The 27,971-nt window shown below is 40.1% G+C and overlaps 1 protein-coding gene across 2 annotated transcripts in view; it reads right to left on the reverse strand.

Annotated features, from left to right (window-relative positions):
• Positions 1-27,971, reverse strand: part of pitpnm3 (PITPNM family member 3) — a 179,013-nt gene that overhangs the window by 94,042 nt on the left and 57,000 nt on the right. Inside the window, exon 3 of one of the 2 annotated variants that reach the window (XM_061719609.1) lies at positions 6,630-6,737. In XM_061719609.1, coding sequence (XP_061575593.1) covers positions 6,630-6,737 — 108 coding nt within the window. Of the gene's footprint in view, positions 1-6,629; positions 6,741-27,971 lie in introns of both variants that reach the window. The other variant, XM_061719607.1, reaches the window with a different exon arrangement.

Genomic DNA, 27,971 nt, shown 5'->3' on the forward strand with positions numbered 1-27,971 from the left:
TAACAAAGCCCAAATGAAGTCTTTCATCTCCACAGCAGTCCTGGGGTTCTTTGTGTAATAAAATCAGTATGAAGCTGTGTCTTACGCTGTTGGTTCTTACATTTCAATCACAGCACACACGCGAAGCCATGGTGTTTGTGTGTAATTGTTAGTAACATTGAATAAATGTGTGTTCTAAACAACATGTAAGCAAAATGCTGATATTTTGCTCCACTCCGTCCTGCAGTTTCATAGGGTCTTTTATGAGACGGTAGGAACAGCTAATCTGTATCATCCTTTCTGTCTCCAACCAAAGATTGGCCATGGTGTTTTCATGCAGTGCTCTCGGTGGGTGGGTGCCGGCAGATGGAGGGGAGAGATTCAGTTTTACAGAACAGACACTTTATGACTACATAATGATGCCTTAGCTCAGCTTATCACACAGTGGACTGATGGCAGCTGTAGAGCTCTACATACTTAATGCACAACATCACATTGCTTTTAATACGACATATCCCCAGTAATCTATTACATGGCATTTCCCATCCTGATGAATACGAAGTATACTTAACATCTTATAATCTACAGATCAGTATCAGCTCAAAAAAAACATTTTCTTTAAGTAATCGAGAAACGGAACTTGACTTGAAATGCAGGAGCTGAAGCTCATGAATCAACTGTAATGGTATAATCCTCCTGTCCAATCCGTTCCACAGTCCTCTACAGTCACCTTCTAGTGAGCAGCTAAATGGGCAAATATGTCCCTGTGGTGTGTATAAATACACCACTGATGGTTAATCAGTTGTATCAACCTAAAAAGTGAGCATATGTCAATGTAAAGCTGTTCAAATCTTGTTTCTGTGGCTGCCATATGGCCATAAATTCGTTAGTGATAATAACTGCATAGTGCCACTTCATAATAGGGATAATTATAGCGATTCAGAATGCTTTCAGCTTAAATTGGTATGCAGCTTCTACAGTAAACAATAAATCTGGCAGTATTGTGTAACTGATAAAAAGGCAAAACTCAATAATGGCCAAATGGTCCTGGTCCCCACTGTTGTACAAAAAAAGATGCCTCAAACAAAGTCAGATTGATTTCACATATCATGGCATCCTATGGTTCAGTATTGCCTCCTTAACAAGATTTATTTCCTCTACCTGCGTGTCAGGATGCAAACTGAGAAGGTGTTCTTGATTCTTGGTCGCTGAGTGTCGGGCAGATGTTGCCATATAGGGACCATGTTTGGGGCCTGTGTTCATCAATACCTTCAAGCTTTCCTTAACCTGGCTGCTCTAATACTGATAATTACTGAGGTTACTGAAGATATTCATATTCAATATTGATAATTGCTGATGCTATACATATTCAAAAATACATGACAGCATAGTCTTTCAGGAGAATAATCCCAGTTCTGAACTGGCCTGCCTCCAGTCCAGACTTTTCACCAACAGAAATATTTGGCGCAATATGAAATAAAGAAATCCGGCAACGAAGGCCCAGGAATGTTGGGCTGCCAGAATCCTGCATCCAGACAAGAATGGGACAACAGTCCTCCCCTAAAACTCAAGCAGCTGGTCTCCTTACCTCACAGACGTGTACAGAGTCGTTGGAGGAGGAGGGGATGCTACACAATGGTAAAAATCACCTAGTTCCAGCTTTTTTAAGACGTGTCGCTACCTTCAAATTCAGAATGTGGTCATATTTTCTGTGAAATTGCAAAATGTTTCAAAATCTGACATCTTTATGTTTTATTAAGAAAAAAAATATGGATGTATGAGGTTTGCAAAACACTTGCAGTCTGTGTTTCTTTGCATTTTACACAGCATCACAGCTTTTTTTGGAATAAGCCTCATAGCTCAAATTGGGTTTTCATGATTTAGTACACTTTTATGCCAATAAAACCATTTTCAAAACATTCAAGTATACATTCACGTCACACAAAAGCAAAGGAACATCTTTCAACCTTAAACTTTTAAGCCTTGCCACAGCAGAACATCGTGTTCTTCACACTAATTGGGCATTGCTTTTAAACTGGATGCCCCTCCTGACACAACCATCTCCCTTTTATCTGGGCTTGGGACCAGCACTTTGAGAACCCCCTTTGTGGGAAGGGCAATTTGTGGTTCAGTCTGTTGCACATTTAAGGCAGCAAGAATTTAGTTAGACACAAAATTTGTATCATTTTTGGCCACATTTGTATTAAGCGTATATAGCTGGTGATGGAATAATTTTAGTAGAGCAATGGACTGATTGGAATTAATAAAATATGTTCCCAAACTCATATTAAATAACGTAACAAGCCACTCAGATGAATTACCGCCAAACACAAGGGACACAGTAATGCTGGCACAGAGAACCAAGGTTTGTTGGATGTGGCTACTTGTTTGATCAATCATTTCACAGGTAATATTGGTCAGTATATAAAGACACACCCTTATCAAGTAGGAGTGTGTTTAATTTACAAAAAGAAAACTGAAAGGAGAAGCCAGCAGCACTGCTCACATTAGTTTAGAGTATTACATCAATAAATGACCGTTGCTGCAGTGGAGCGCTTCACAAGTCATTACTGGTTTTGTGAGAGGTCTGGTCCGTTGATCGGGTTTCTGGGGGTGTATTTGTAATGTTGCTACCCCCGTGACTGCAGGAAGAGTTTCTTTCATCTCTGCAGGACCCGACTGTACTCCCTCTCAGCCACAGTGATTAAACACATGCACGGAGTTTGTCAAATCCCTGAGATGACCTTTATAAGAAGGGAAAGCCAGTTAAACGGTAAACAAAACACAAAAAATGTAACAGGGTATCGCCTCACAACTGCCTGAGGAGGTATAATTACAGAAGAAAAAAACTGTAATTGCCAGGGGTGAGTCACAAACAAGCTTTTATCCAAGCTGACAAACAAAGACTAATATAGGAAAACACAATATAATGTAACACATATAACACTGTATCGGTGCAAATGGAAAAAAAAGAGCATGGAAAAAACAATTTGGACCTGACAACTTCCTGAGAAGGCACTCGCATGACATTTGCAATAAATACCACTCACAAGAATAAATCCCAGCACTAATTTGTGAACTCTTAAAACAAACCCTGAATTCCTTGTTGCATGACAAAAATACTTTGACATTAAATCCTTGAGCAACAAGATATTCTGTTACAGTGGTTAGATGGCACAGCAGAGAGTCTGTTGAATGAATATAATGAAATACCTTTCTCACAGGAACAATTTGTTATCACTCTATTTAATGCTGGGAAGTGAAATTTGAAAAACCAGCTGAATTTTGATTCAGTATCAAGCTAGTCTAATTACTAAAATGACAAGAAAGTATTTCAAGATGAGACAATCACATTGATGCATCTTCTTGCTGAAAATAAATAGCAGGACGCTGAGTGTTTCTTCAAGAAAAACTGAAAATTAGACTAAGTAGAAAAGAAAAGAAAAAACCTTTTAAATCAAAGGCAATTCTGCTCATTGAACGTAAACAAAAGTGTTCCCTTATTTACTCCAGAGCAGTATATTAGAAGTGGCTTGATGAGGAGAAAGGGCATATTAGCTCCTGACAATTTGTGAACCTTTAAAGTGTCCATATAATGCTTTTCCAGATTTCTTAACTTATTGATAATGTCGTCAGCTTTCTATGACATCATAGAGGGCAGATTTTCCTTATATGGTTATACTCTCCAGGTGGTGCACATCCACGAGAGCAGGAGCTTCCACAGTCATTTTAATGGCAGACATTTAAGACTGCACAGCAAGCATATAGTACGTTTTTGTATTGGTTGATCTATTTCCTTTGAATTTCAGTGATTTAGACCCCTAGGGAGGCGTCCAGGAGGATCCGATACAGATGCCCAAGCCACCTCAGCTGACTCCTCTCAATGTGAAGGAGCAGCGGCTCGACTCCGAGCTCCTCCCGGGTGACCGAACTCCTCACCCTATCTCTAAGGGAGCGTCCAGCCACCCTGCGGAGGAAACTCATCTCGGCCGCTTGTATCCGCGATCTTGTCCTTTCGGTCACTACCCAAAGTTCATGACCATAGGTGAGGGTAGGGGTGTAGATTGACCGGTAAATCGAGAGCTTCGCCTTTCGACTCAGCTCCTTCTTCACCACGATGGTCCGGTACACCGACCGCATAACTTTGGACGCTGCACCGATCCGGCTCCATCGTTCCCTCACTCGTGAACAAGACCCCGAGATACTTGAACTCCTCCACCTGAGGCAGGACTTTTCCACCCACCCGGAGAAGGCATGCCACCCTTTTCCGATGGAGAACCATGGCCTCGGTCTTGGAGGTGCTGATTCTCATCCCTGCCGCGTCGCACTCTGCCTCAAACCGCCCCAGCACATGCTGAAGGTCCCGGTCCGATGAAGCCAACAGGACTCACTGGCCCCTGGCTACGCCTAGAAATCCTGTCCATAAAAATGATGAACAGAACCGGTGACAAAGGGCAGCCCTGCCGGAGTCCAACATGCACCGGGAACAAGTCTGATCTACTGCCGGCAATGAGAACCAAACTCCTGCTCCGTTCATACAGAGACCGGACAGCCCTTAGTAGAGGGCCCCGGACCCCAGACTCACTTAGCGCTCCCGCTCACCGAGTGTATGTATATGTATACTAGGGGTGTAACGATACACTAATCTCACGATACGGTACGATACACGATATTGAGGTCACGATAACGATACGATACGATATTATAGCAGTATTTTTTTAACAACCTTGAATGAGCAACATATGACTGGTCTTTTATTTGAAAGACACAAAATACAAAACAATGCTGTGCATTTGCCCTATTGTTACAGTTTGTAATGCTTTATAACTATTTAAGTTTTAAAGAGAAAGCCAGGCCAACCTGGAACTAAAAGTAAATGTCAGGTTTGCATTATGCATCTTCAGTTTCATACAAGTAAAAATATTTTGCCACAAACTGAATAGTTTCTCTCATGTATGATTTGACTTTTTTCTTTTCCAGAAATTTAACAACTAAAATTAAATAAATAAATAAAAGTAAATAAATACATACAATTTTACATCATAAAAAAGATTGATTCATGCTCACCTTATAAGTGTAAGAGGAGATTTATTTTTGTTAAGAAGGTGATTTTGGTAATTCAGGGTTTATTATTTTATAAATGTATTCTTTATATTCTGATGTAAATCAGGGACTATAATGACACTAGTCAGTTTATCTGTAGTGATTAGTCTGTTTTAGATTGGGCGGAGTGATACAGCACTAGGTGTTGTGTTGATGTTCTAAAATCCTACACTGTTGAGCGGACATTAAAGTACACTGGAACTCAGCAGAAGTTGTCCCCGTGTTTATCCTACTTATGACCCAAAAAAGGTTTAATTTAATAAGGTAAGACTTAACTCTACACCAGCCTTACATAAGTAAAAGTTCAGAGCTCAAAACCCCGCTAGAGTCCCGTGATCGGGACCAAAACGGTACTAGTTTCTTCTGAGCATAGTAAGATTTTGGTCCGCGGGTCGAGGCGCGGTCGGCACGCGCAGTCGGATGCGCGTTACTAGTCAACACAATACATTAATATTAATAACACAATATCGCGATACAGTTTGTCACCTCCACGACACGTATCGTGAGGTTTTTGTATCGCGAAATTTCGTGGCACGATATATTGTTACAACCCTAATGTATACATATACACACAGCGAATGTGAAGACACATTTTAGCATACTAAAATATATATATATATATATATATATATCATACATACATACACGGTATATGTATGTCTCACAAGCTGCTAGGTTGGAATGCCAACTGTGATCTCATTGTATTCCTGTACAAGGACATATGAAGCATCCTTATCCCTCTGCCTGATGTGAAAAGGCTAACACACAAAGTGAACAAGGCAGGAATGTCAAGGAGATCTAGATCAAGATATTTCTCTTGGCTTAAACGTCTTGGTCATAAGATTAAATGAAAAAAAAATGCTTTTGAGGCTCATGTTATGTTTCTCCTATGTGCATAGAGTCCTCTTATTTGTTCCGTGTAACTGAAATCACTCACTGTCGGATGCTCCGAGAGGAAGGGAAAAATGTGTTTGACTCTATTTGTAGATTTTGTTTACTTGCTCAATATTTTTAAATCACAGTCATCATAGATTTAGTTTGCAAAAAAATAAAAAATACCATCTGATGTGATGACCTTCAAAAAACGGATTAAATATACCTTAAAGTATTGTGGGTCTTTAAGTTCAACTTCCGAGGTATGATGGATAGAATGTCTAACCAATATAGTTGTTTGTGTTTGTCTGTAAGGCTTGTATGGATCTGAATGGTGTTTAAATACAAAAAAATACTTCCTTGTAGCCATTGTGGCATCATAAAATGAAACGACGGTATCTTTTTACTCTTTCTGGCCTTTGATGATCAAAAATGACTTAATGTAGCTTTAAACAGAAGCTGTGACCCATTTACGATCTCGCCACTGTCCCCATCATTCAATGGATAACACTCGCTATCATCCCAGGCAATTGGAACCTCCACTATGGATGTGCAGACAAGAAAATTGCACACACGGTGATGTGTGTGTCTTACATATATATCAATACATGTATATAGGTGTGTGTGTGTGTGTGTGTGTGTGTGTGTGTGTTTGTGTGTGCGTGTGTGTGTACCATTGGACTGGCCCTCCATATGTCCCAGAGTTTCGATCTGCTCCACCAGGTCATTAGAGTTCCACTGACTCATGCCCAGCAGAATAGCGTTCTTCCCCTCCATAACATCTGCTGGGACACACACACACACACACACACAGAAACCAGCACATGAACACAAATAAAGATGAAACACTCAGTGCTGCTACCCTCATTTCTCTCTCAGCATATCAGCATTATTACTGATATGCAGAGCTCGTTGTTGAAGCACAGACTCATCAAAGCCTAATCAAATTCAAAGGGGCCCTCTTAAATAATCAGATTAAACATTTTCTCAGGTGTCTGACTCTGTCACAGTTCTAGGGTGGTAAAGTCCACCTAAAAACCAGGAAAGCTGTCATTTTTATTTATAGCATCAGGACATGCTTTTATTTATATTTGGTCCGTCAAACAGTAAGTGATGCTTTAAGTGCAAGCTCAGTCAACATGTAAGGAATACAGCTTGTAAACAACCCAACGAAATGGTACACGGTGCATGTCAACAGGGCAAATAATAGCTTGTAATGGCAGGACCCAAATGGAATAGATAATGTGTCACCTCTGCAACAATAAAAATACAGGACAGATTTTATGTGGCAGGTTTGTCCATTTATACATTGTTATCCAACAACAGCAATTCATATATCTTTTAACATTGTGAAGGGACTGACATGAAAATCTGATAATTGTACATTTGTAATCCTGAAATGCCTTTAATGGAGCAGTAGAAGTTTCTATTACAGAGGATACGAGTACAAGATAATGAATAAGTGCCATAAAAATGCCTTTTAGGTCTGTTTTTTTATGAAATATCCTGTGATTTTTGTCCATGTATAACAGTGTGTCTGTATCAATGATTTCAGCAGTGGGTGTGTCTTCTTGACCTCCACTCCCCAGACACTCTTTTTTTCTCAGATATCTGACTGGTCTTATTTTCATTTCATTATTAGTGGCTCAGACTAATTATTTTGCTTTCGTAGAGTTGACAGTAGAAAACAAATCTGAATTTAAAAAATTTAAATACAATTTTTAACAAATATGTCAAAAAAGGCAACTTTCCAAGCCATCTCGCAGACTTGTAAAACAATTATAAGAGCAGAATGTTTGTAAAAGGGATTAAACATCATAATTGCTCTGAACCATGCTCTCAAAGAAAGGTCAGCAACTGTGATTTCTTTTTTCTTCTTTCTTCTTCTCACAGTATTCAAATACATATTAGCAGTTACTAATTGGATTATTTCAGGATTTCAAGATTCAATATTCTTTATTTGTCATTGAGCCAGCATCCCGACTAGGGATGTATACGTATACGTAATCGTACCGAACTGTTTCGGTACAGGGCCGTCGGTACGGTGCAGATGTGTACCGATCCGAATACGGTACAACGTTTAACAGTAGCTAGTTAACAGGCTTGTTTTGCACGCAGAGCATACTTCAACTCGAGTTCCCACACGGACATCTTAGGTGGCAGATTGGAAGTTTATAGTCAGCACCGGACTCCCATGGGAGCTTTTTTTTCTGATACAAACAAGAAGTCGGAGCTTAAAGACCCTCCCTTATCTTTAAAGTCTCCTGTTTCCAGGTGAAAAACAACAACGGACAAAGACAAGAAGAGAAGACGAAAGCCATGTGCCGGCGTTGTTCACCAGTAACCAGGCATGTTTCCACAACTTTTGTTTAATGTGAAAGTATTTTATTTATTGGAGGACTTGGTAATATATTTAAACAGTATTCTATTTTTCAATGTTTCATTTTCATAAGAAAACGTATAAACCATTGTTTCCAAAAATTTAAAATTAAACAAAAAGCAATTAGTTTGTTTTCCCTTACTGCACCAAATATGACCGGAACCGAGACCTCAAAACCAAAGTATGTACCAAACCGTGATTGTTGTGTAGCGTTACACCCCTAGTCCTGACACAACAAAATACCATTCCAGTTGTTGTGCCACAGAGGGCAGCGCTGTTCAGTCATCAAAAGCTATTAATAATTGTCCTTCAACAATTATTAATAATTAATAAAGTAGATTATTTCTCAAATTTAATTATTCAAAAGGACTTAATCAACGTGGGCACCACCTGGGCTCTAACCAGGAAAATGATAACTTTAACAGCAGAATCAGTCTCAAAATAGGGATTATTCTACCAGAATAACAGTAAAGGCTATTATTTCTGCAGAATAATGTTGAAGGCATTTACGAGTTCGGCTCGAGCTCTGTCAAACCAGCCATTGTGACAAAATATGTGCAAAATAACACAAACAACTTCTCTCATTAAAATCAATCAGAATTTATTTACATTTAGGTGTCAAGCAGGTGGAAAAGCGACAGTGTGATAAATCCTCCGTGAATAAATTCTGACGGCACACTACATTAAAAACATAAAACACTAACCATAAATAAAAACAACAGGAATAAAACGTTAACTGCATAAAGGAAAAGAAATCAAAAACAATAAACACGTGATACAAATCTTCCGATCTTCTGTGTCTCAAAACAACGTGGCTGTCGAATGTTTTGGGTCAGGCCGACTCCAGTAAATTTCCATCTACCTTAAAGTCTCTCTGGTTCATCTCATAGCGACTCCAAACTGCCAAATTTGTGGTCAATTTCCGCCAAGCCGAGGTTGCAACTTCTCCGAGGTCTTTTCCATCACTCCAATGAGTTTGAAAAACATGCCTAGCCTGCGATTCTGTTCGAGAATTGCATCCAGTTTGCGATTTTGTTCACCTGCGTGTGAGTGTTGACAGCGTGACAAGTTCCATCACACGCGCCAGGCAGCTTTGTTATAACCAGAATTGCTGTCAATGTTTTCTGAATTTGTCGATATGCCAGATAATCACTAACTCATAAAAGCAGAAATCCTGTTATCAGAAATCCAATGATGTAGACATCTTCAACATCCTCAATAGTATGGACAGACACACAATCCTCCACTTCTGCTAGAAGTCCATTGTGTATCCAGCCGCAAACATATATCATTAGTGATGCACCGAAATGAACATTTGTGGCCTAAACCGAAACCGAAAATAATAATAAACACTTGGCCGAATACCGAATAATACCGAACATGGTTCTTCGCAGTTTTTCATTTATTTTGCCAATTCTTTCACCATTCAATCAAATAAATGTGTAGTGAAATATCCGTCAGTCACAATTTGTCTTACTGTACTTATTGTATTTTTTCTCATAATCCTTTTTCATTTTCTCCCGTTCAAATCCAGTTAATCGGGTCGCGGTGGGGCGGGGCTGATCTCCGCAATTTGAAGCCTTGTATAATAATTGTAAAAATCTGGGTTATTTTCTTGGAGGATCTCGTCAAACATAGACAGTGAGGGTTCGTGTACTGCATCGGTAGTATGGACCCTTTTCTCTGTGCTCTCTCCCTGATCTCCTGCGCTGTGCGTCCCTTGACCGTGTCCATCACCAAGAGTCTTTCCCAAATCCAACTAAGCCTGGATCATTTCTCGTGTCCCTTGCTTTTTCCCCACATCCAAGTAATGAGCTGACATGCTGACATGTTTGCTGCATTTAACGCCGCTCGCCCCTCACTCGTCGGCACGTGAGGAATGTTTGAGGGCTGAGGACGCCGAAAACTCCAAGTAAAACATGGTTAAAAATAGTTGTGGAACCTTTATGGAAATAACTGATTCCTGATACAACTGTGGAGATTGAGCCTGGACCGGAGCGGTGCGGTTTTGGGAGTTTAATGACTACAAGAAGGAGAAGGGGAGGAAAGCAGACGCCAATCCCCGAACCACCTGTTAACAATCCACCTGTCTTATCTGTGGCACACGTGGATCTACCAGTAAAAGAGATGGATAGAGAGGAAATGTCCACTTTGATCCGCTTGATCATACGGGAGGAGCTGAAAGCACATATGGATGACCTGCAGCCGCAACTCGCCTCCATAAAGCTCAATGTTAAGGTTTGTGCAAAAAGAGTGACCGGTATGGAGGTGGCACTGTCGAATCAGTCTGATCAGATAAACATGCTGGAGAAGGACTGTGGCATGCTCCAGAATATGTGCAGCATAATTCAGAACAAAAATAAAGAGCTGAAAGAGAAAACTGAAAGATTAGAGGGTTACAGCCGAAGATTTAATTTAAGAGTCTTTGGGCTTGACAAGGGAGTAGAAGGGGATAATGCAACTGAATATATGACTGTGCTGCTGAAGGAGGTTTTCAAGGGACAGAAGAAGCTTCCCTGCCAACCTGAAGTAGAGATTGCGCACAGAGTTGCGGGAAAAGGCCCTGGTCCAAGACCGATGATCGTTAGACTGCAACATTTCATGGCAAAGGAGGCTATTTTGAAAATAGCAAAACAGGAGAAAGTCTTGGAGTACAAAGATATGAAACTGAAAATATTCCCCGACTTTACAACAGAGACAGCCCGGAGGAGAGCGCTGTACAGCAACATCAGGGGCAAGTTATTCCGGGCTGGTATTCAAAGTGGTCTGATCCATCCTGCCACTCTCATAATAACCTTCAATGGAGGGAAGAAGATGTTTCGGAATGCTACTGAGGCTGAGAAATTCTACGATGAAAACATCAATCCATCTGACAGTGGATGATGACGTGAGGACTAAATGTGAGAGAGATCGCGCAGGATGGCTGTGAGTAATTGGGGATAAAGACGAACAATGACTTACTGCACTATAGATAATGGTCTGGAACTTGATTATGGATATGGATAACGGGAATGAATTTTGGACTGAAAAGGAGTTAAGAAGTTAAGTTTGAGGACACATGATCTGTTGGCCCGTGTGGTAAGCAGGTCTAATAAATTAGAGTTATGCATTGAATGAATGAACGCATTAAACACCCTGGACAGGTCGCCAGTCCATCGCAGGGCCACATACAGACAACCAGACACACTCACACTCACACCTACGGGCAATTTAGAATCATCAATTTACCTACACTGTTAACAATTAAGAGTTATTTGAGCGAGAGACAGCAATTGGTTTATTTTAATGGAAGTGAGTCAGATATAATGTATGTTAAACATGGAGTACCTCAAGGAAGTTGCCTTGGGCCTCTTTTATTTTCCATTTTCACTAATGATTTCTCCTTGGTATTACATAAAGCACACATGGCATTGTATGCGGATGATAGTACAATTTATTTAACAGAAGAAACAATTAGTGATTTAAATACAAATTTAAGAGAGGAAATTAAATTAGTTATGGAATGGATTAATAGCAATAAACTTATTTTGAATGTGTCGAAGACCACTGGGATGATTGTTGGAACAAATCACACATTGCGTTCGAATCCAAGGCTTGACCTTACCATTAATAATGAAACAATCAAACAAGTTCATGAAGTTAAACTGTTGGGATTATTATTGACAATACATTTACATGGGACAAACATACAGAGAATAGTAACAATAATTGGAAACATTTTATCAATGATCAGGAGATGCCAAAAAAATATCTTAGGCCACAAACCATTAATCAAGTAATTCAAGCCTTGGTTTTGTCACATATGAATTATTGTAGTGTTGTCTGGTCAAACACGTGTTGCTCTTTCATGTGGAAGAAGGACAAATGTTGCTAAAATGCATGATAGTCTCTGATAGTCTCAAGACTTTTGTATAGAAAATTAACCTTCAGTTCAGAAACACATAACTATTCAACAAGACATGCTCCTAGAGGTTGCTTTATATTATTGCTAAGTTTTAAAATGAAACTGAAAAGATTATTATTCAACACAAAATTTTAAGGATTAATATTTAATGGGGTACTCATATTGTTGGGTCATGGCATCTTTGCAATGTAACAAAAGTATTTGTGATGATTCAATGTAGGAGCTTGTGTTGTATGTTTTGTTGTTTATATGTTTTGTATGTGTGAATTTTTGTGTTTTTGTATATATCTGTGAATGAGTATTTTTTCTGTTTGGTTTGTATTGTGTGTACACTGTATTGTCACTCATGAGAATATGAAGACCCCAGGAAGAATAGCTGTTGTTTTGCAAAAGCTAATGGGGATCTTAATAAAACAAACAAAACAAACAAACTCCACGCTGTTCGCTGTTTGATTGCGTCATCACACACCGTTATTCCCCACTTATTCCACCGAACACCGAAAGTGTTTTTTTGCTATTTTTGGCTGAACAATTTCGGTTACCGAACATTCGGTGCATCACTATATATCATAATCCAATTATAATCAAATGTTGGAATAAAACGTTGTTCCACACTCACACTAAGGTGTCTTCAGGTGTCCACTATCGCTGGCAATGATGAGTGTAGTACTACCCTTACCTCCGCCACTTTTTATTTGTGGATTTGTGTACGAATGATTTAAATGTGTATTTTTCTGTATTAATTACAACTGAACAATATTCTGAGTTATTGTGAATGAGTTGAATAAAGTTTGACTAACCAGACTGTTTTGTTTCGCTTCATATATGTTTTATTAGGCACCTTATGACCTGCCTTATGTATGAAAATAAACCCTGTAGCCAACTCGTGCTACCGGAGTCTCAGACAGGAATGAGGACACGTGGTTTAGCGGAGAAATGGTCGGTTTTATTCGTCACCAGACACGTTCAGACAAATGCACCTGCAGCAGCTGTCGTCTCCGAGTCACCGGCAGCTCCGTGTCATCACCCTCTTGGCCAGGGTCAGCCCACTCCTTAAAGACACAGGCAGGGAAGAGAGCTTGATTGGACACACCTGTGGCCAATCAGCTGGTCCAACCAGCACCACCTGTGCGCTGCTCCCCCCAGACCACGCCCAATCCTCTACCCTGCCACAGACCCGTTCATTTATATTGCACCTTATAATGCGGTGCGCCTAATGGTCCACAAAATACGGTAAATAATTGTTTAACAAGTTGACTTCAAGATGATGGTGAAGAACTCTGCAGCATGGACAGTAAAGAAGATACATGAATTTACTGTGTCTACTGCTTGGTGCAGTGACTTGGCACTGCTGCCTCACAAATTTTTTTTTTTTTTTTTAACAACTAAAGCACACTTTTCCTCCTTAAATGGCCAGTAGACTACTTCAGCTAACCACAGCAGAATTAATTTTAGCCAGCTTACTCAGTTTTATTGCACTGAAGCTGCATTTATTCACAAATCTCGCCCGTTTTCTTCTCTAAGTGGAACAGATTGATGCATTACCACAGATTATCTTTTTTTACACACACTCCCCACAACACATTGAAATTTTACAAGAAACAGAATCCCCACACAGATCCTTGTCAGGGTGTGGTGATCATTGACTCATGGTTTGATTTTGAAGGATTGTTGCCGGAGTTCCCTTTCCTGTTTGGCTGCTTACCTTCCCTGCCTGTGGCGCTGAGACCGATTGCACCCACCTGCTGCCAATCAGCATCTCCTGGCCTATAAGGCCGCTGCAGACTTCAGCCTCGGTGCCAGACTATTATCGCCTCAACGCAGTGGTACATGGCTATATCTCCAGTGAAGGAAGGATTTTTGAAGAAAAAATGTGTGTGTAAAACTACCTTGGTTCTAATCCTACCTAATCCTCTTGTTTGCCTGTTTTTTCCAGTGTCTCCCTCCGTACCTCACACCAGCCACAGATCAGCACTCTCTCTCAACATTTGGTTTATCTCCTGACTCCGGATTTCCTTCGTACCTGCATTTGTTACAATAGACCCAGTTAATCATTTCCGTCTAGCTGCTTTTGGGTTTAGTTCCTCCACCACGTCACACTGGGGATCCCAAAAAACTAGAAATGACCTGTCAGAACCACACATAATCAATACACGGTCTACGTGAAAAGTGAGGAAAAACCAACCTGACTATGGATTAATTAGAAAATGAGAAACTGTTTTCATCAAGGGACTATCTATTATTCTAAAAACAGCTCCTAATGTCCACCTTAGGCACAGCTGCCATCTCCACAGACACAGACACATCTGAGCAGCACGCTTTCACCTCAGCAGCTGACACATTTAATTGATGGGATTTAGCGCTAATTACAGAGCCAGCCCGTCAGCACAAAAAGATAGTCAATTGCATTAAAGATATCTCTAGCTGGAACTGGAGCACATAAACCGGGATTTATCAATTTTTTGTACTTCAACATGAACATAATATATCGGTTAGAGCTTCTCTAAAAAAAAAAAAAATTGTCTATTTGAAAGACACAAAATAAAAAACAATGCTGTGCGTTTGCCCTATTGTTACAGTTTGTAATGCTTTATAACTGTTTAAGTTTTAAAGAGCAAGCCAGGCCAACAATTTTCCACAAACTGAACAAAAAGTAAATGTCAGGTTTGCATTACGCATCTTCAGTTTCATACAAGTAAAATTATTTTGCCACAAACTGAATAGTTTATCTCATGTATGACTTGACTTTTTTCTTTTCCAGACAACAAAAATTAAATAAATAAATAAATACAAGTAAATAAATAAACTATGAAAAGTCCCAAACTCAAAATGCAACATGACTGTTATTTAGCTTATGACGGAGCTAAGAGCTTCAGCCACATGCTCCCAGCCTTCGGCGGTAAGCTGAACCCCGTTATCGTTTCATCCCGCTCCCACCTTTGGAGACTACACAATCTTTACATCATAAAAAAGATTGATCCATGCTCACCTTATAAGTAAAAGTTTCCCGTGCATCACGACCGCAAAACGGTACTAGTTTCTTCTGAACGTAGTAAGATTTTGGTCCGCGGGTCGAGGCGCGGTCGTCACGTGATCCCGCTGCACCAATAGGACGCGCGTTACTAGTAAACACAATATATTAATATTAATAACCCAATATCGCGTTACAGTTTGTCACCTCCACGACACGTATCGCAACGTTTTTGTATCGCAAAATTTCGTGGCACGATATATACACCCCTACTAACCATATTTTTTTTCTTTGCCAAAACCCAACCAACAATGCATGACACATGAGTGAAAAACGTTTGTGGACAATTTTTAGTCAGATCTGACTTGAACTTTGTTCCCTGATATGAAATATTGTGGTATAACATAATGTTTACATGTTTAGATTTGTGCATTATTACATTTTTGACGGTTTCTCATAATGCAAAAAGGTAAGCATGTTTGAATTTGTAAAGAAATATGTAACCATGGAACAAGACTTCCTAAAAAGGCAAAAGCTGGAGATTTTCGTTTAACATTCACAGATACCTAACATGCAACCCTCACAAAATCTGTCAATATCTGTGATGAACAGTGAAAGAAGGATGGACAAAGAATCTCTCAAAACATTTGGCAGGTATCTTGGAGTTTTGCACTTTATTCATTCATTTTTGGTTTAATAAGAGCAAAGTGTGCACTTAAAGCCCAATGGGGCAAATGTTCAATAAAAAAACAGCATATTTGAAATCATTTCTTTGCCTTTTGTCAATTCACAAAATAATCGTAATTGTAATCGAAAATCGGATTTTGAGAGAAAAAAATCGTGATTTTATTTTTGGGCAATATCGAACAGCCCTAGTCTAATGTCCCAAATATTTTGAGTGCCAAATCTGGGTGGGCCACTGCTCATTGGCATCATGATGATCCACTGATGTGGTTCAGGCATCTGCTAAGGATGTCTCCTGGACATCCTCAGACACTGTGTTTTGGCTCGAAGGCACACAAATGAGATAGTATCTCTGGAGTAGCCTGGGAATGCCTTGGTACCCCACAGGAAGAGCTTCAGGAGGTGGTCAAGTACTCTCTACTTATGCTGCTGCCACTGAGACCCAAACCTGGATAAGCAGAAGTTAATATAAGGGTTGATTGTACAATTATCAATAATGATATTTGCCTGTTACTAATCTGAACCCTATCGATGGAAAATCATCAATTTTCAGGCACCAGCCCATCAGTCATCATCTCTGTGCATCCCTAGTCCAAACTTTTGCTTGCGACGATGAACCTTACTTTGAAAATGCAAAAGATGGAAACATGAGCCTAAACTGTTTATGAAATGTATAATTTTCAACTGCATGCTGTTCATTATTAGTAAAATCATGTATCCAAACATTACCAACAAACTGGCAGTGCCCAAATCTTTGCATTCCAGCATGTAATTCTGTAAACTTATAATGTTTGTGTTCTTCTTGAAAACATTATTGCCACTTCCCTGTCACAGGAAATGATAAGCTCTGTTGCATTGGAGGATATCCGGAGTCAGCCATGCGTGGCTCATACCAAAACAAATGTCAGAGGTTGGCATCAAGGACAGTTTAGACTGGAATGAGTCAGGCAGTGAGATACCCTGCTACCTGTCAGACGTCTCTCCTCTCTCACACATTCCTGCCTGGCAGCTCTGAGACTCTGACATGGGTCTGCACAGCCTGTCCATTTGGCTCACACTCTGGACGCTTTACTGGTCACAGTTTGTCCCCACTATCTGCCCTGACACGCTCCCTCTTCGATGCCCTCTCCTGTCCCTCCAATCATCACGATACTGTGCTGAATATAACGATGCAGGGGCATAGTGCACATACTTAGAGACTCCAACAAACACACACAGGCAGACCGTGGGAAGCACATATTTGATCTAAACAAAGTGCTGGAGGACATAAGAGAGCCTGTGTTTGGACAAGAGGAGCATGTAAAGAAGTCTATTAAACAAGTATTAAAAAAACGAAGGTTAACAAATAATCTACTGGAGGGAGAGCTCCTCTGAGAAGCAGAAACTTGCACAGAAACTATGGGCGACACGGTAAAATGCACCAATGAACAAGAGAAGAAGTTCAAAATGTATTTTAAATTAAAGCTGCAAGCAGCGATGAACGGGCCCTCGCACTCATGGCCAACGCCCCTCCTTCCAGCCCCCCCCAAAAAGAGAATATTAAAAATACGATAAATGTAAAAAAAAATAAAATTAAACAAGATTTATCTTCTCATTACAAGCAAAAAAATCTTGTTCCACTGGCAGATTTTTCTACTTATTTTAAGTGAAAACAGGTGAACAGGTGAAACAGATGAAAATGGTGTTTTTTTTTTCCAGTTATGAGTCTTGTTTTAAGTGTAATGAGGTTTTTTTTACTAAAATGAGACATTTTCACTAGAAATAAGACAAATATTTTTGTTAAGATTTTGAGTTTTTGCAGTGATCCATTTTACTTATCCTGTGAAAGACAGATGCATATTGATAAGTTCAGAAAACTGTTTTTTATTGTTGTGTTTTGATGTATTTGATGTAAGCCCAGTGGATATTTAAAGCTTACAGAAGGCTGCATTTAACTGTTGCTATGTCATTCCTGCAGTATTTCTGCAGGTGTTTTGGTCACTGCTATTATTTGTAATATATTATAATATTTGTAATCAGAACAAATTATCTGTCCCCATATGATAAAATCCACCATCCCCCCTGATTTTTTTTTACAACTCGAGTACTGGCTGCGGTTCTGTTTAAAGCCGGGCAGACACTGTGCCATTGCCGGCTCGTTTTGAACCAATTTTCCTCTTGTTTCAATCATTAATATGTGTGCAGACAAGGTAAAAAAAAAAAAAAAAAAGAAAACAAACTCTTTCAGTTCACTGTGTTTTCTAGTAGTTCTTCTAGTTTTCTATTGTTACTTTTAAGTTTACTGTTCCCTTTGTGGTTTTACTGGTTGTAAAGCATGTAGCTTTAATTATCACCCAATTCTGTGTTTCACCTTGTTAGTCAACTTCACTCCAACTCATTACCACCAATTTTACACTTATTTTTGGAATGAATGGTCAATAGACCTCATTTACATAAAATCATAGCTCATTTTTGAGATAGATAAAGATAAGCCGAAATTCTGAATTTTTTTGACTATAGTTAAACTCAGAGGCATATAAATTGATGGATTATCACAGACGGGTATATGTGAAAATGAAATGAAATCATTTAAAATGTTTGGACCACCACCCAGCACCAGCCAGTGGTTGGTGGGTCAAATTGAATATCACAGGAGAGGAGAAATTGAATAAAATATCCATAATTCAATGCAAGTAGTGATCAGAGGTGGGTAGTAACGAGTTACATTTACTCCGTTACATTTACTTGAGTAAGTTTTGGGAAATTTTGTACTTTTAGGAGTAGTTTTGGATAACTGTACTTTTTACTTTTACTTGAGTAGATTTGTGAAGAAGAAACTGTTCCTCTTACTCCGCTACATTAGGCTACGTTGAGCTGTTACTTTTCTTTTATCCCTTTTATCCGTGTACGCGTCAATCTCATGACATCACTGAGTGATTCTTTGGGAAAAATGTTTGTTTTTGCATGTTTTGTCACATTTACACAGACTCAAACACACACAGAGTTTCTATGAGTTCATGTTTGTTCTAGTTCTGCCTGGTTGAAAAAGAAAAGTACAAAGGCTTGAAATTTTGTGCTACTGGTGCTTAATTTATTTTTTTATTCTGTTATTTTATTATTTATTAAAGTTCTTGAATTTACTTTACGCTTATTTTAATTTAAGCTATTTTTCATTTTTTTATTCATTTTAATTTATTTTATTATTTTATTGATTTTAATTTGCCTGAAGGTGATTATTTGGTACTTTTGTCTTTTTGAATGGGTGTGTTAAAAAAATAAATCAGACGTTACTCAACAGTTACTCAGTACTTGAGTAGTTTTTTCACCAAGTACTTTTTTTACTTTTACTCAAGTAATTATTTGGATGACTACTTTTTACTTCTACTTGAGTCATTTTATTCTGAAGTAACAGTACTTTTACTTGAGTACAATTTTTGGCTACTCTACCAGCTCTGGTAGTGATCATCAATTTTATTTGAAATGAGTGTAACAGAGGCAGTTATATGGATGAATATCATATTTTTGATATAAAAGAAAAGTGAATATGGGTCAATTTGACCAAAAGACCACAGAAGGGTTATCTATTAACATTTCAACATAATCAACTCATCCAAGAGATATTCAGAAGAGCTTCTCTTCTGCAAATGGTACAGTAGATGAGCTGCCATACAAAGGAATTTCCCTTTGGGGATTAATAAAGTCATTCTTATTCTTATTCTTAAAATCCGTCTAGCTGACGTGACCCAGGCAGACCAAACAACAGGCTTCAGCTTGAGCGGCCGTTTTCCGCTTGGTCCTAGTGCTGACCTGTCTCCATTTAATATAGCGTAACATTGTTTTTGGACGGTAAAAACTGCAGGGGACCAAAACTGCCTTTTGAAAAAGTGCAGGATACATGTCCCCCCCCCCCCCCATATTACGTCCGTGTATGAACGTACAGTCAGTGTGAGCAGAGACCTATCGCATCAGAGCATCAGGTCCGTCCCAGCCGGTGTTCTGCCAATTTCTGCTCCCTGCCGAAAAAATGCTACGTTTGGGTTCTGCGCATGCGCACAGTCGATTTTCAAAGTTTGCATCATTTCTTGCACGATGTAAAATGGATAATGGGATGTTGATTATTTGATCCTTCAAAATACACGACCCATGACATGAATGCATTACACTTTGTGAACATTATACGATAAAGAAAAAAAAAAAAAAACAATTCTATGGCTTTATTTGATATTCATTCAGTCATTCGCCTTTATTTAACAGGGCAGGTCATTAAGAACATTCCTATTTACAATGAAGGCCTGGCAAGAGACAAGGACCACTTGGGGGTGAAAGGAAGTGGTTTAGGGAGTAAAACACAGTAAAGTTGTGGCTCTACAAAGGTGGAAAACCTTTAGGTAGCATTTTTTGGCAAAGCTGCAGAAATGGGCAGAAACTGGCTCTCGGCTCTGCGCGTGGCCGCGAGCGGCCGCGCGCTCCTGATCGGGATCGCGGATGGAAGCTATTATAATAATATAATAATATAATAAAATAAAATAATTGCAACAAGCATTAAAAAACCACAATACAACTTACGTGACGTGACGGCGTGACTCCACATGTTGCTGCAAGTTGCAACAACCCCCCTCCCCCGCCCCGCCCCCGGCAGCTTCCAGGAGCTGCGGCTGCGCGTTCCCGCGGTCTGCGCGCACGCGGCCCGCAGACAGCTTCATGCTTCTAATCCAACTCAAAACATTCATTATAAATCGCCTCTTTCACATACAATGCTCAAATCATATTATTTTCAACAATATTTTTACGAAGTTAGAAGTTAATTCGACATTGCATGACAAAGTAAAGATTTATTTCAAAATGAGTTCATATTTTGAATAAAGTCGGTGACAAACTGTCCCAAATATAGAATGGATATCAGAATGGAAGCCTGATTAAATGTATTGATTTTGGGTCAATTTGGACCAAGTATTTGAAAGTTAAAACAACTTTTATGTTCATGGCGAGACACCGAAATTTGACTACCTCTAACAGCGACGCCCTTTGAGAAAAACTTACAGTTTTCTCTGTCAGCCATCGTCAATGTCTTACCTATTTATCTGACCAACTTTGAGATCCATCCGCTCATCTCCCTTTGAGCACAGATGCATACTAGAAGACATGACAATTACTGGTGCCAACAGGTGGCGCTACAACCGATCCTGAATATTCCACCACATATGTCTTCAGGCTCAGCCTACAATCATGCACATACGTTTTCAACCACATCAAATCATGTATTGCTGAATTACAGCCAATTGGTGTTTCATGGCGAGCCTTAAAAATGACCCCAAACTTCGCCGGATGACTACGGTCACGCCCTCTGGTAAAAACTTAAAAGCTTCGCAATTTAGCGTCGGCCATGTGTCTAGATTGTACAAACCAAGTTGTGAGCCAATCTGATAAAATCTCTAGGAGGAGTTCGTTAAAGTACGAGGCCTAGAAATGATCAGAATTCATAAAAAATGACATTTTCTGTTCAAAATGCCGGACTTCCTGTGTAACTTAGACCATGGGTCCAAGAGACTTTTTTGTAGGGCTTTGTCTAATATAATACACACATAAAGGTCATTGCTGTAAGTCAAACCATATTGTGGGGCTCGTCAAAAACATAAAATAGGTGGCGCTATAGAGCCTAATCCTTTTTGACCCATGTCTGTCGCCCATAAAATACGTAATTTTACGCGACTCTGGAAGCGTGTGCAAAATTTGGTGAGTTTTTGAGCATTTTAAGGCCTCCAAAAAGGCAATTTATTTATGGCGAGAATAATAATAATAATAATAATAATAATAATAATAAACATCACAGATACAATAGGGTCCTCGCACTTTCAGTGCTCGGGCCCTAATAAGAGACAGAAAAACAGCTAAGGTGTTTCTGCAGATAAAAAACCTAAGGAAGAAAAGTCGCCCATAGCTTTCAACCAATAAGCTCAGTGAGTTACTGTCTACTGTCGTAAAATAAGTTTTGTTGGGCCATAGTCCAATGTGATTATGTGATTATATGAACAGTGGAGGCCTTAAGTTTTAACTTTAAAGGAGCATGAGGCTCCTTTAAGAAATGAGACTCATTAGCGCCACGACGACCGTCGGGGGTACTGCAGCCAACAGCGAAGCCGGCACGGGAGAACGCGCATGCAGCGTCATGTGACGTCACATCCGCAGGACAGCGGAATTGCAGCACATTTTGCAGCACACAGCCTGTTCAAGGCAACAGAGAGATACACTAGAGGACTCATTCTTTTTGGTTTGGAACGCTTCATCTGACATTATTACTAGAAAATGTAAAACGTATACGAATTTTTTTCATAAATCCTGCCTCAATCCTGCCTCATGCTCCTTTAAGGCCCAGCTCTGAGGCCTAAATCTGAGACCAGCCTCAAGTTTTATGACACCTGACCGCATGGCTTTGGGAAAAAAGGAATTAAGAAAGACTCCAAACCCCAGCGGGGGGTCTGTAGTCTGCTGATGGGGCGAGGCCAGAAAAGGGTGCACATGAGATGATGCGCATACAGTAAGGACAGTAAATCAGTCCGCGGGCGCTGCTGACGTCAGCACAGTGGATAAATAGAGGTGAGAACCACATCCTATACATATTACAAAGACAGAAAGAGAGGGTACAGGTACTGGACTGGCTACAGCGCTGACCTGTCCTTAAGAGAACACTTGGAATGAAAAATCTATATCTCATATCTCTACATAAATCTCTATATTGTTACATATCTTAAAATGTGTTTGCAGAAAGTATGGAAATAAACAACAACATAAACACTTCATCACTAAGTTGGCATCCTTACAGGGGACCTGGTCTCCCCTCAGCCTACCAACTCAGAGAAGGAGGAAAGCAACCAAATTCTGCAGTGTCTGTACAGCCGCCCGGATGAGCCGTCCAGTGTCATGTGACTTCTACGAGCCGTTCAGATTCGGCGCATTTTCGTTACGTAACCAAAATGCAAACCACCTCAGTGGGCCTCCGCTGCGTGAAACCATGCCCAAAACTAACTCCGCCGGGACAAGAACTCCGCCATTGTTCCAAAGCGGGGTATCGTGTGGCTGTTTGAACAACAAGGGACAGTAAAAATGAGGTTTTGCATCGACACTTACCCTCATAAAAGGATCAGTACCAACAGTACGGACCCGGCAACTGCACACGAGTCAGCGGTAAGTGACGTTAATTTTTTTATGTTGTTTATATTTGTCTACAAGTATGATTTTTGAATGGGCTAAGTATTTAGCTTAGCTCCGGTGTTACTCGTTAGGAGCTCTATTAGTAATACATTTTTTTCTGTCGATGGTTTCAGATCTTCCAAGCAATGCACCTGAAGCTGTTCAACGACACCTGCAGAAGACGCACGGTCCTTCCTTGAGCCAGCAATAGCGCATACATGTTATTTATATACAACTTGGTGTATATAAACAGTGTATGGTGTATATAAGTAGTGTATATGGTGTATATAATGTGTACAGATGTTTTTTAACAATAAAGTTGCCATTTGTGAACATTCAGTGTTGTGATTTCTTTACAGTTAACATGATTAATTTGTCTTGTAACATAAGAAATGAAATGATGAGGAATCGGACTAAAGAACTGTGGTGTACCTGTTTAGAATTCAATTAAAGCTTCCTGTGTGAATTAGTGTGAAGACGAGGTGACCCAGTTCCCGTTTCAGGTAACTAAAGGCTGATTTATGGTTCCACGTTACACCAACGCAGAGCCTACGGCGTAGGGTACGCGTCGATTTAACGCAGAACCGTAATTCAGGCTTTAAGATCCCAGGGAGTCGTTTACACCGTGTCATAACTGCATGCGAGTGTCCGATTATCGAGTCGAGCTGCGTGACATCGGACGCTCTCTGTCCACACTGAAACCGTTAGGACAGTCCAATAGAAAATAAAGCAATGAAATTGATTTTGTCGCTGACGCTCACATTGCATGGGACACGCTTTAATAGTTTACGCAGCCGGCTCTTCTGCCCGGAGTGAGGCTTTGTGCCCTCCCCTGCTACACGTCATTCAGGCAGCCAATCAGCGCAGAGCCTCATTATCATAGCCTCCCCACCCCCTCAGAATCCCTCATAGAGAAGGAAGTTAGAAGCGGTAAAAAATAAAGACATGGCCCAGAGGCTTTCAAATTTATGTAGAAAAATAAGCTTTTGATTGTTTTTAAGACATTCGAGGCCTGTTTAAAATATACATTAAATGCCATAATATGTCACCTTTAATGAAAGAATATTGTAGCAAGGCTAGTGCTACGGGGCCCGACCGACAGGATAGAGGAGGACACGGAGTTTACTGCAGAACCCTTTTATTTCCAATCACCAACACACGTGCTTCAGCTCCAGCAGCAGACGAGAGACCTCTTGCTGCTCTGCAGCCATGCCTTATGAAGGCAGGCAGGGTGGAGAGGTTGATTGGGGCCACCTGTGCCCCAATCAACCTGAGTGGCTGCAGCTCCTCCACCCTGCCACAAATATATTTTCAGCACATTGAGAAAGAATGGCAACATTACAAAGTGGTAAACGTTTTACTGCCGAAACTTAGATCGACCTGTGTGCGGGACTGTGTTGCAGGCCTCACAGCTAGAAGGTTTGTGGTTTGAATCCTGTCTGGGGTCTCTCTGTGTGGGGTATGGATGTTTACCCCAATCTTGTATGAGTTTTCTGCAGGTACTCCGTTTTCCCACCACAGTCCAAAAACATGCATGCTAGGGTTGATGGCGATTCTTAATTGACCATGGGAGTGAGTGTCAGCATATGTGGCTGCATGTGGTTGTCATGCCTTTTTCCCAAAGACAGATGGGATAAAGCTACAGCAGACCCCTATAACCCTCAATAGGAAGGAGTGGGCTGAGATAATGAATGGATGGACGGATTGCACAAGCACCCTTGCATCTACAATTATTCTTAAACCTGTGGGCTGTTATCATTTTGTAAAGAAACTTCTTAACTGTCTCTCCATTTCTAGTTAATCTACGCAAAGCAATCAGTCTGAAGCCTGTAATTCAAAAAAATAAAGAAAAAAAAAACATTGGAAGAGTACTTCTATTTTAATCTGTTTTTCCCAAATGCCAGTGCAGTAAAATGCAATTATTTGCTCCATTGTATGAACACTTCTTTTAACAGATTTTGTCAATAAATGACAGATAATGGGAATGAAAGAAAAAACATGAACAGAAGCTGCTTGCTTTTTAAATGGGACCTATTATGGCATTTAATGTCTGTTTTAAACAGGCCTCTTAAAAACAAGCTTTTGATTGTTTTTTGTATATAAATTAGAAATTCAGCCTCTGGGCCATGTCTTTATCTTTACCGTTTCTAACCTCATTCTCTATGAGGGATTCTGAGTGGACAGGGGGACTATGATAATGAGGCACTGTGCTTATTGGCTTCCTGAATGACGCGATACACCGCTAAGAAAAAATGGCGGAAGCTCCGGCCGGCGGAGTTAAGCCTGAATTATGGTTCTGCGTTAAATCGACACAGACCCTACGCCGTAGGCTCTGCGTTGGTGTAACGCGGAACCATAAATCAGCCTCTACACCGTGTCATAACTGCATGCGATGCGAGCGAGCGTCAGCGACAAAATCAATTCCATTGCTTTATTTACTATTGGACTGTCCTAACTGGCCGCAGCGACGCGCCGTTTTGAGCTGAACATTTGTCGGATGCAAACTTCTATTTTCTTTCTGCCGCTCGCGTTGAAAGCCGGTTGAAAGCGCTGTAGGAAACGGTCACAGATGGGGAACAGCTGATCCAGTTAGTTGAAATGAGAAGTTATCTCTATGATACCTCCTCATTTCACTACAAAAACCTCAATAAAGTGGCAGCTGCTGGAGGGAGATGGACAGAGAGCGTCCAATGTCACGCAGTGCGATGCAATAGTCGGACGCTTGCATGCAGTTACACGGTTTTATAGTTGTGGGCGTGGTTTCACGCATCGGAGGCCAACCTCTGCTCCTGTCGTGGCGTCAAGACAGAAGCAGAATCTGAACGGCTCGTAGAAGCCACATCAGACTGGATGGCTCATCTGGGCGGCTGTACAGACCCTGCAGAATTTGGTTGCTTTCCTCCTTCTCTGAATTGGCAGGCTGAGGGGAGACCACTTTATATATGTTAAAGCAAGAAAAAACTTGTTTTTCATAATAGGTCCCCTTTAACATATCAACCAACAGTCACATTACGTTTAATCCACAAATAGTGCAAATTACTTCACAGCAACAGAAGCCAGCAGCTGTATAATAAACACACGTCCTGCTTGCTTGTAAGCACACTCAACCTCCAGCAGCAATTTATTATGGCATTTAAGTGTGGGTGCAGCCATCCCTGTGAATATCTGTTCAGGCTTACTTTGTCAGCTCCCCTCATTATTAAACTCCATGTCATCAAATAAAACAGGGCTGGATTAACAAACAGCAAATTTGTCAGTTTGCATCAATAAACAATAGCAACTGAGTTGGCATTCACTTTAGGTCAGGGAATGCACATTCAGACCCGATGGAACATTAGACTTGTCTCCTCTGTGCATTAAGTCGTGTAGTTTAAATATATAAGTGGGAAATATAGGCTGTGTGGTATTTATATTTGACCATTCCACAGTGCATCGGCTGCAGGGTAAGGTGGATGCAATTTAAGGAGAAACAACACAGAATCGGTACATCTCAGTGAAAAAGTAGCTCCTCTCCAGCAACAGAACAGTTTCAGACCAAGAGAATTGGCTCCGACCCGTTGAGCTTGATATCAGTTGATAACCTGTGGTTGTTCTTGAGAAGTTAATTGAAACCTCACAAACAATTACACTGAACACCAATCAATATTGACTTCTCAGTTCAATTCAGTTCACTTATACGTATCTACTGTATAAAGCACCAATTCCCAACATATCTAATCTCAGTGCACTTCACAGAGAAAGTAGACGACGTAAATTAAAGTCTTAATGAAATGAAATAGAATTATGTGCAATTCAGCCTATTTTAATTAAAGACCGTACATTTTAATCCACATAAAACCCAATTCACTGCAGTTTGATTCATGATAGTATTTATAAAAGGCCTATTTGTAAAAGGTTGTGTAGTTAAAGAAGCCAGGGAATCACATCAATCAGTCAGGCCATTTATCTCATCCTTAGAGTGACTGCTTTAGGCTGTGTGTGTGTGTGTGTGTGTGTGTGTGTGTGTGTGTGTGTGTGTGTGTGTGTGTGTGTGTGTGTGTGTGTGTGTGTGTGTGTGTGTGTGTGTGTGTGTGTGTGTGTGTGTGTGTGAGTATTGGCATGTTTGAGACTTGTCTTTAAAATAAGACAAATATGACAATAATAACCCCAAGATGAATATGTAGAGTGGAAGAGAAGGAAGATTTATTGTTTTCATCACTGCAGGCAAGTGTCAAGGCACTGGAATTTATCTGATTCCTCCAACACAACCTTGTTAGCAGTTCCTGCTGCTGCTTCACAGCAGCCGCCACGAAAAACACTTCGGTGAACGATCACTGATATTCATACTCATAAATGTTTATGAGGTGACAACAAAACATTTTTCACTCAGTTAATCGCATAAAAATGTATGACTCTGATATAGGTTACACACTTGATTGGATTATCAGGAATTGATGATGAAAAAAGCAGCCTACAGTTATGTAACCTACTTGTATATAGAAACAATAAGGCCACAGTAAATCTGTCATACTTAAAACTGGCTCTGTTATTCTCAGATCAACAACTCAAACAATATATCAGCCTGAAGCATTCATCCCCACACAGCTTCTACTGAAGACCATATTAAGGAAAATGAAAAATAGTGTGCAATGTGTTGACAGATTCAAATTACACAGATAAATAAGTGCATGGATCTCTTTAAAATGAGTGGTTTAAAAGATTTTTTTTAAGTTTCTGATCGTCCACTGAGGTTCTGAATAAGACTCAGAACTTTTATGGCACTTAGAAATAGGAATACTCTGGTTTTTGCTTTAACTTCTCTTAATGCCAGCTTCAAATATCTTCTTTCACCTGAAAGCATCTGGGAGAACAGGGATGGGAGAAAACAGATGGGAGAACAGATAAACTGGAGATGAATCCGGTACTGGGAG

The sequence above is a fragment of the Cololabis saira genome, chromosome 4 (assembly GCF_033807715.1).
Source record: "Cololabis saira isolate AMF1-May2022 chromosome 4, fColSai1.1, whole genome shotgun sequence".
Classification (NCBI taxonomy): Eukaryota; Metazoa; Chordata; class Actinopteri; order Beloniformes; family Belonidae; genus Cololabis; species Cololabis saira.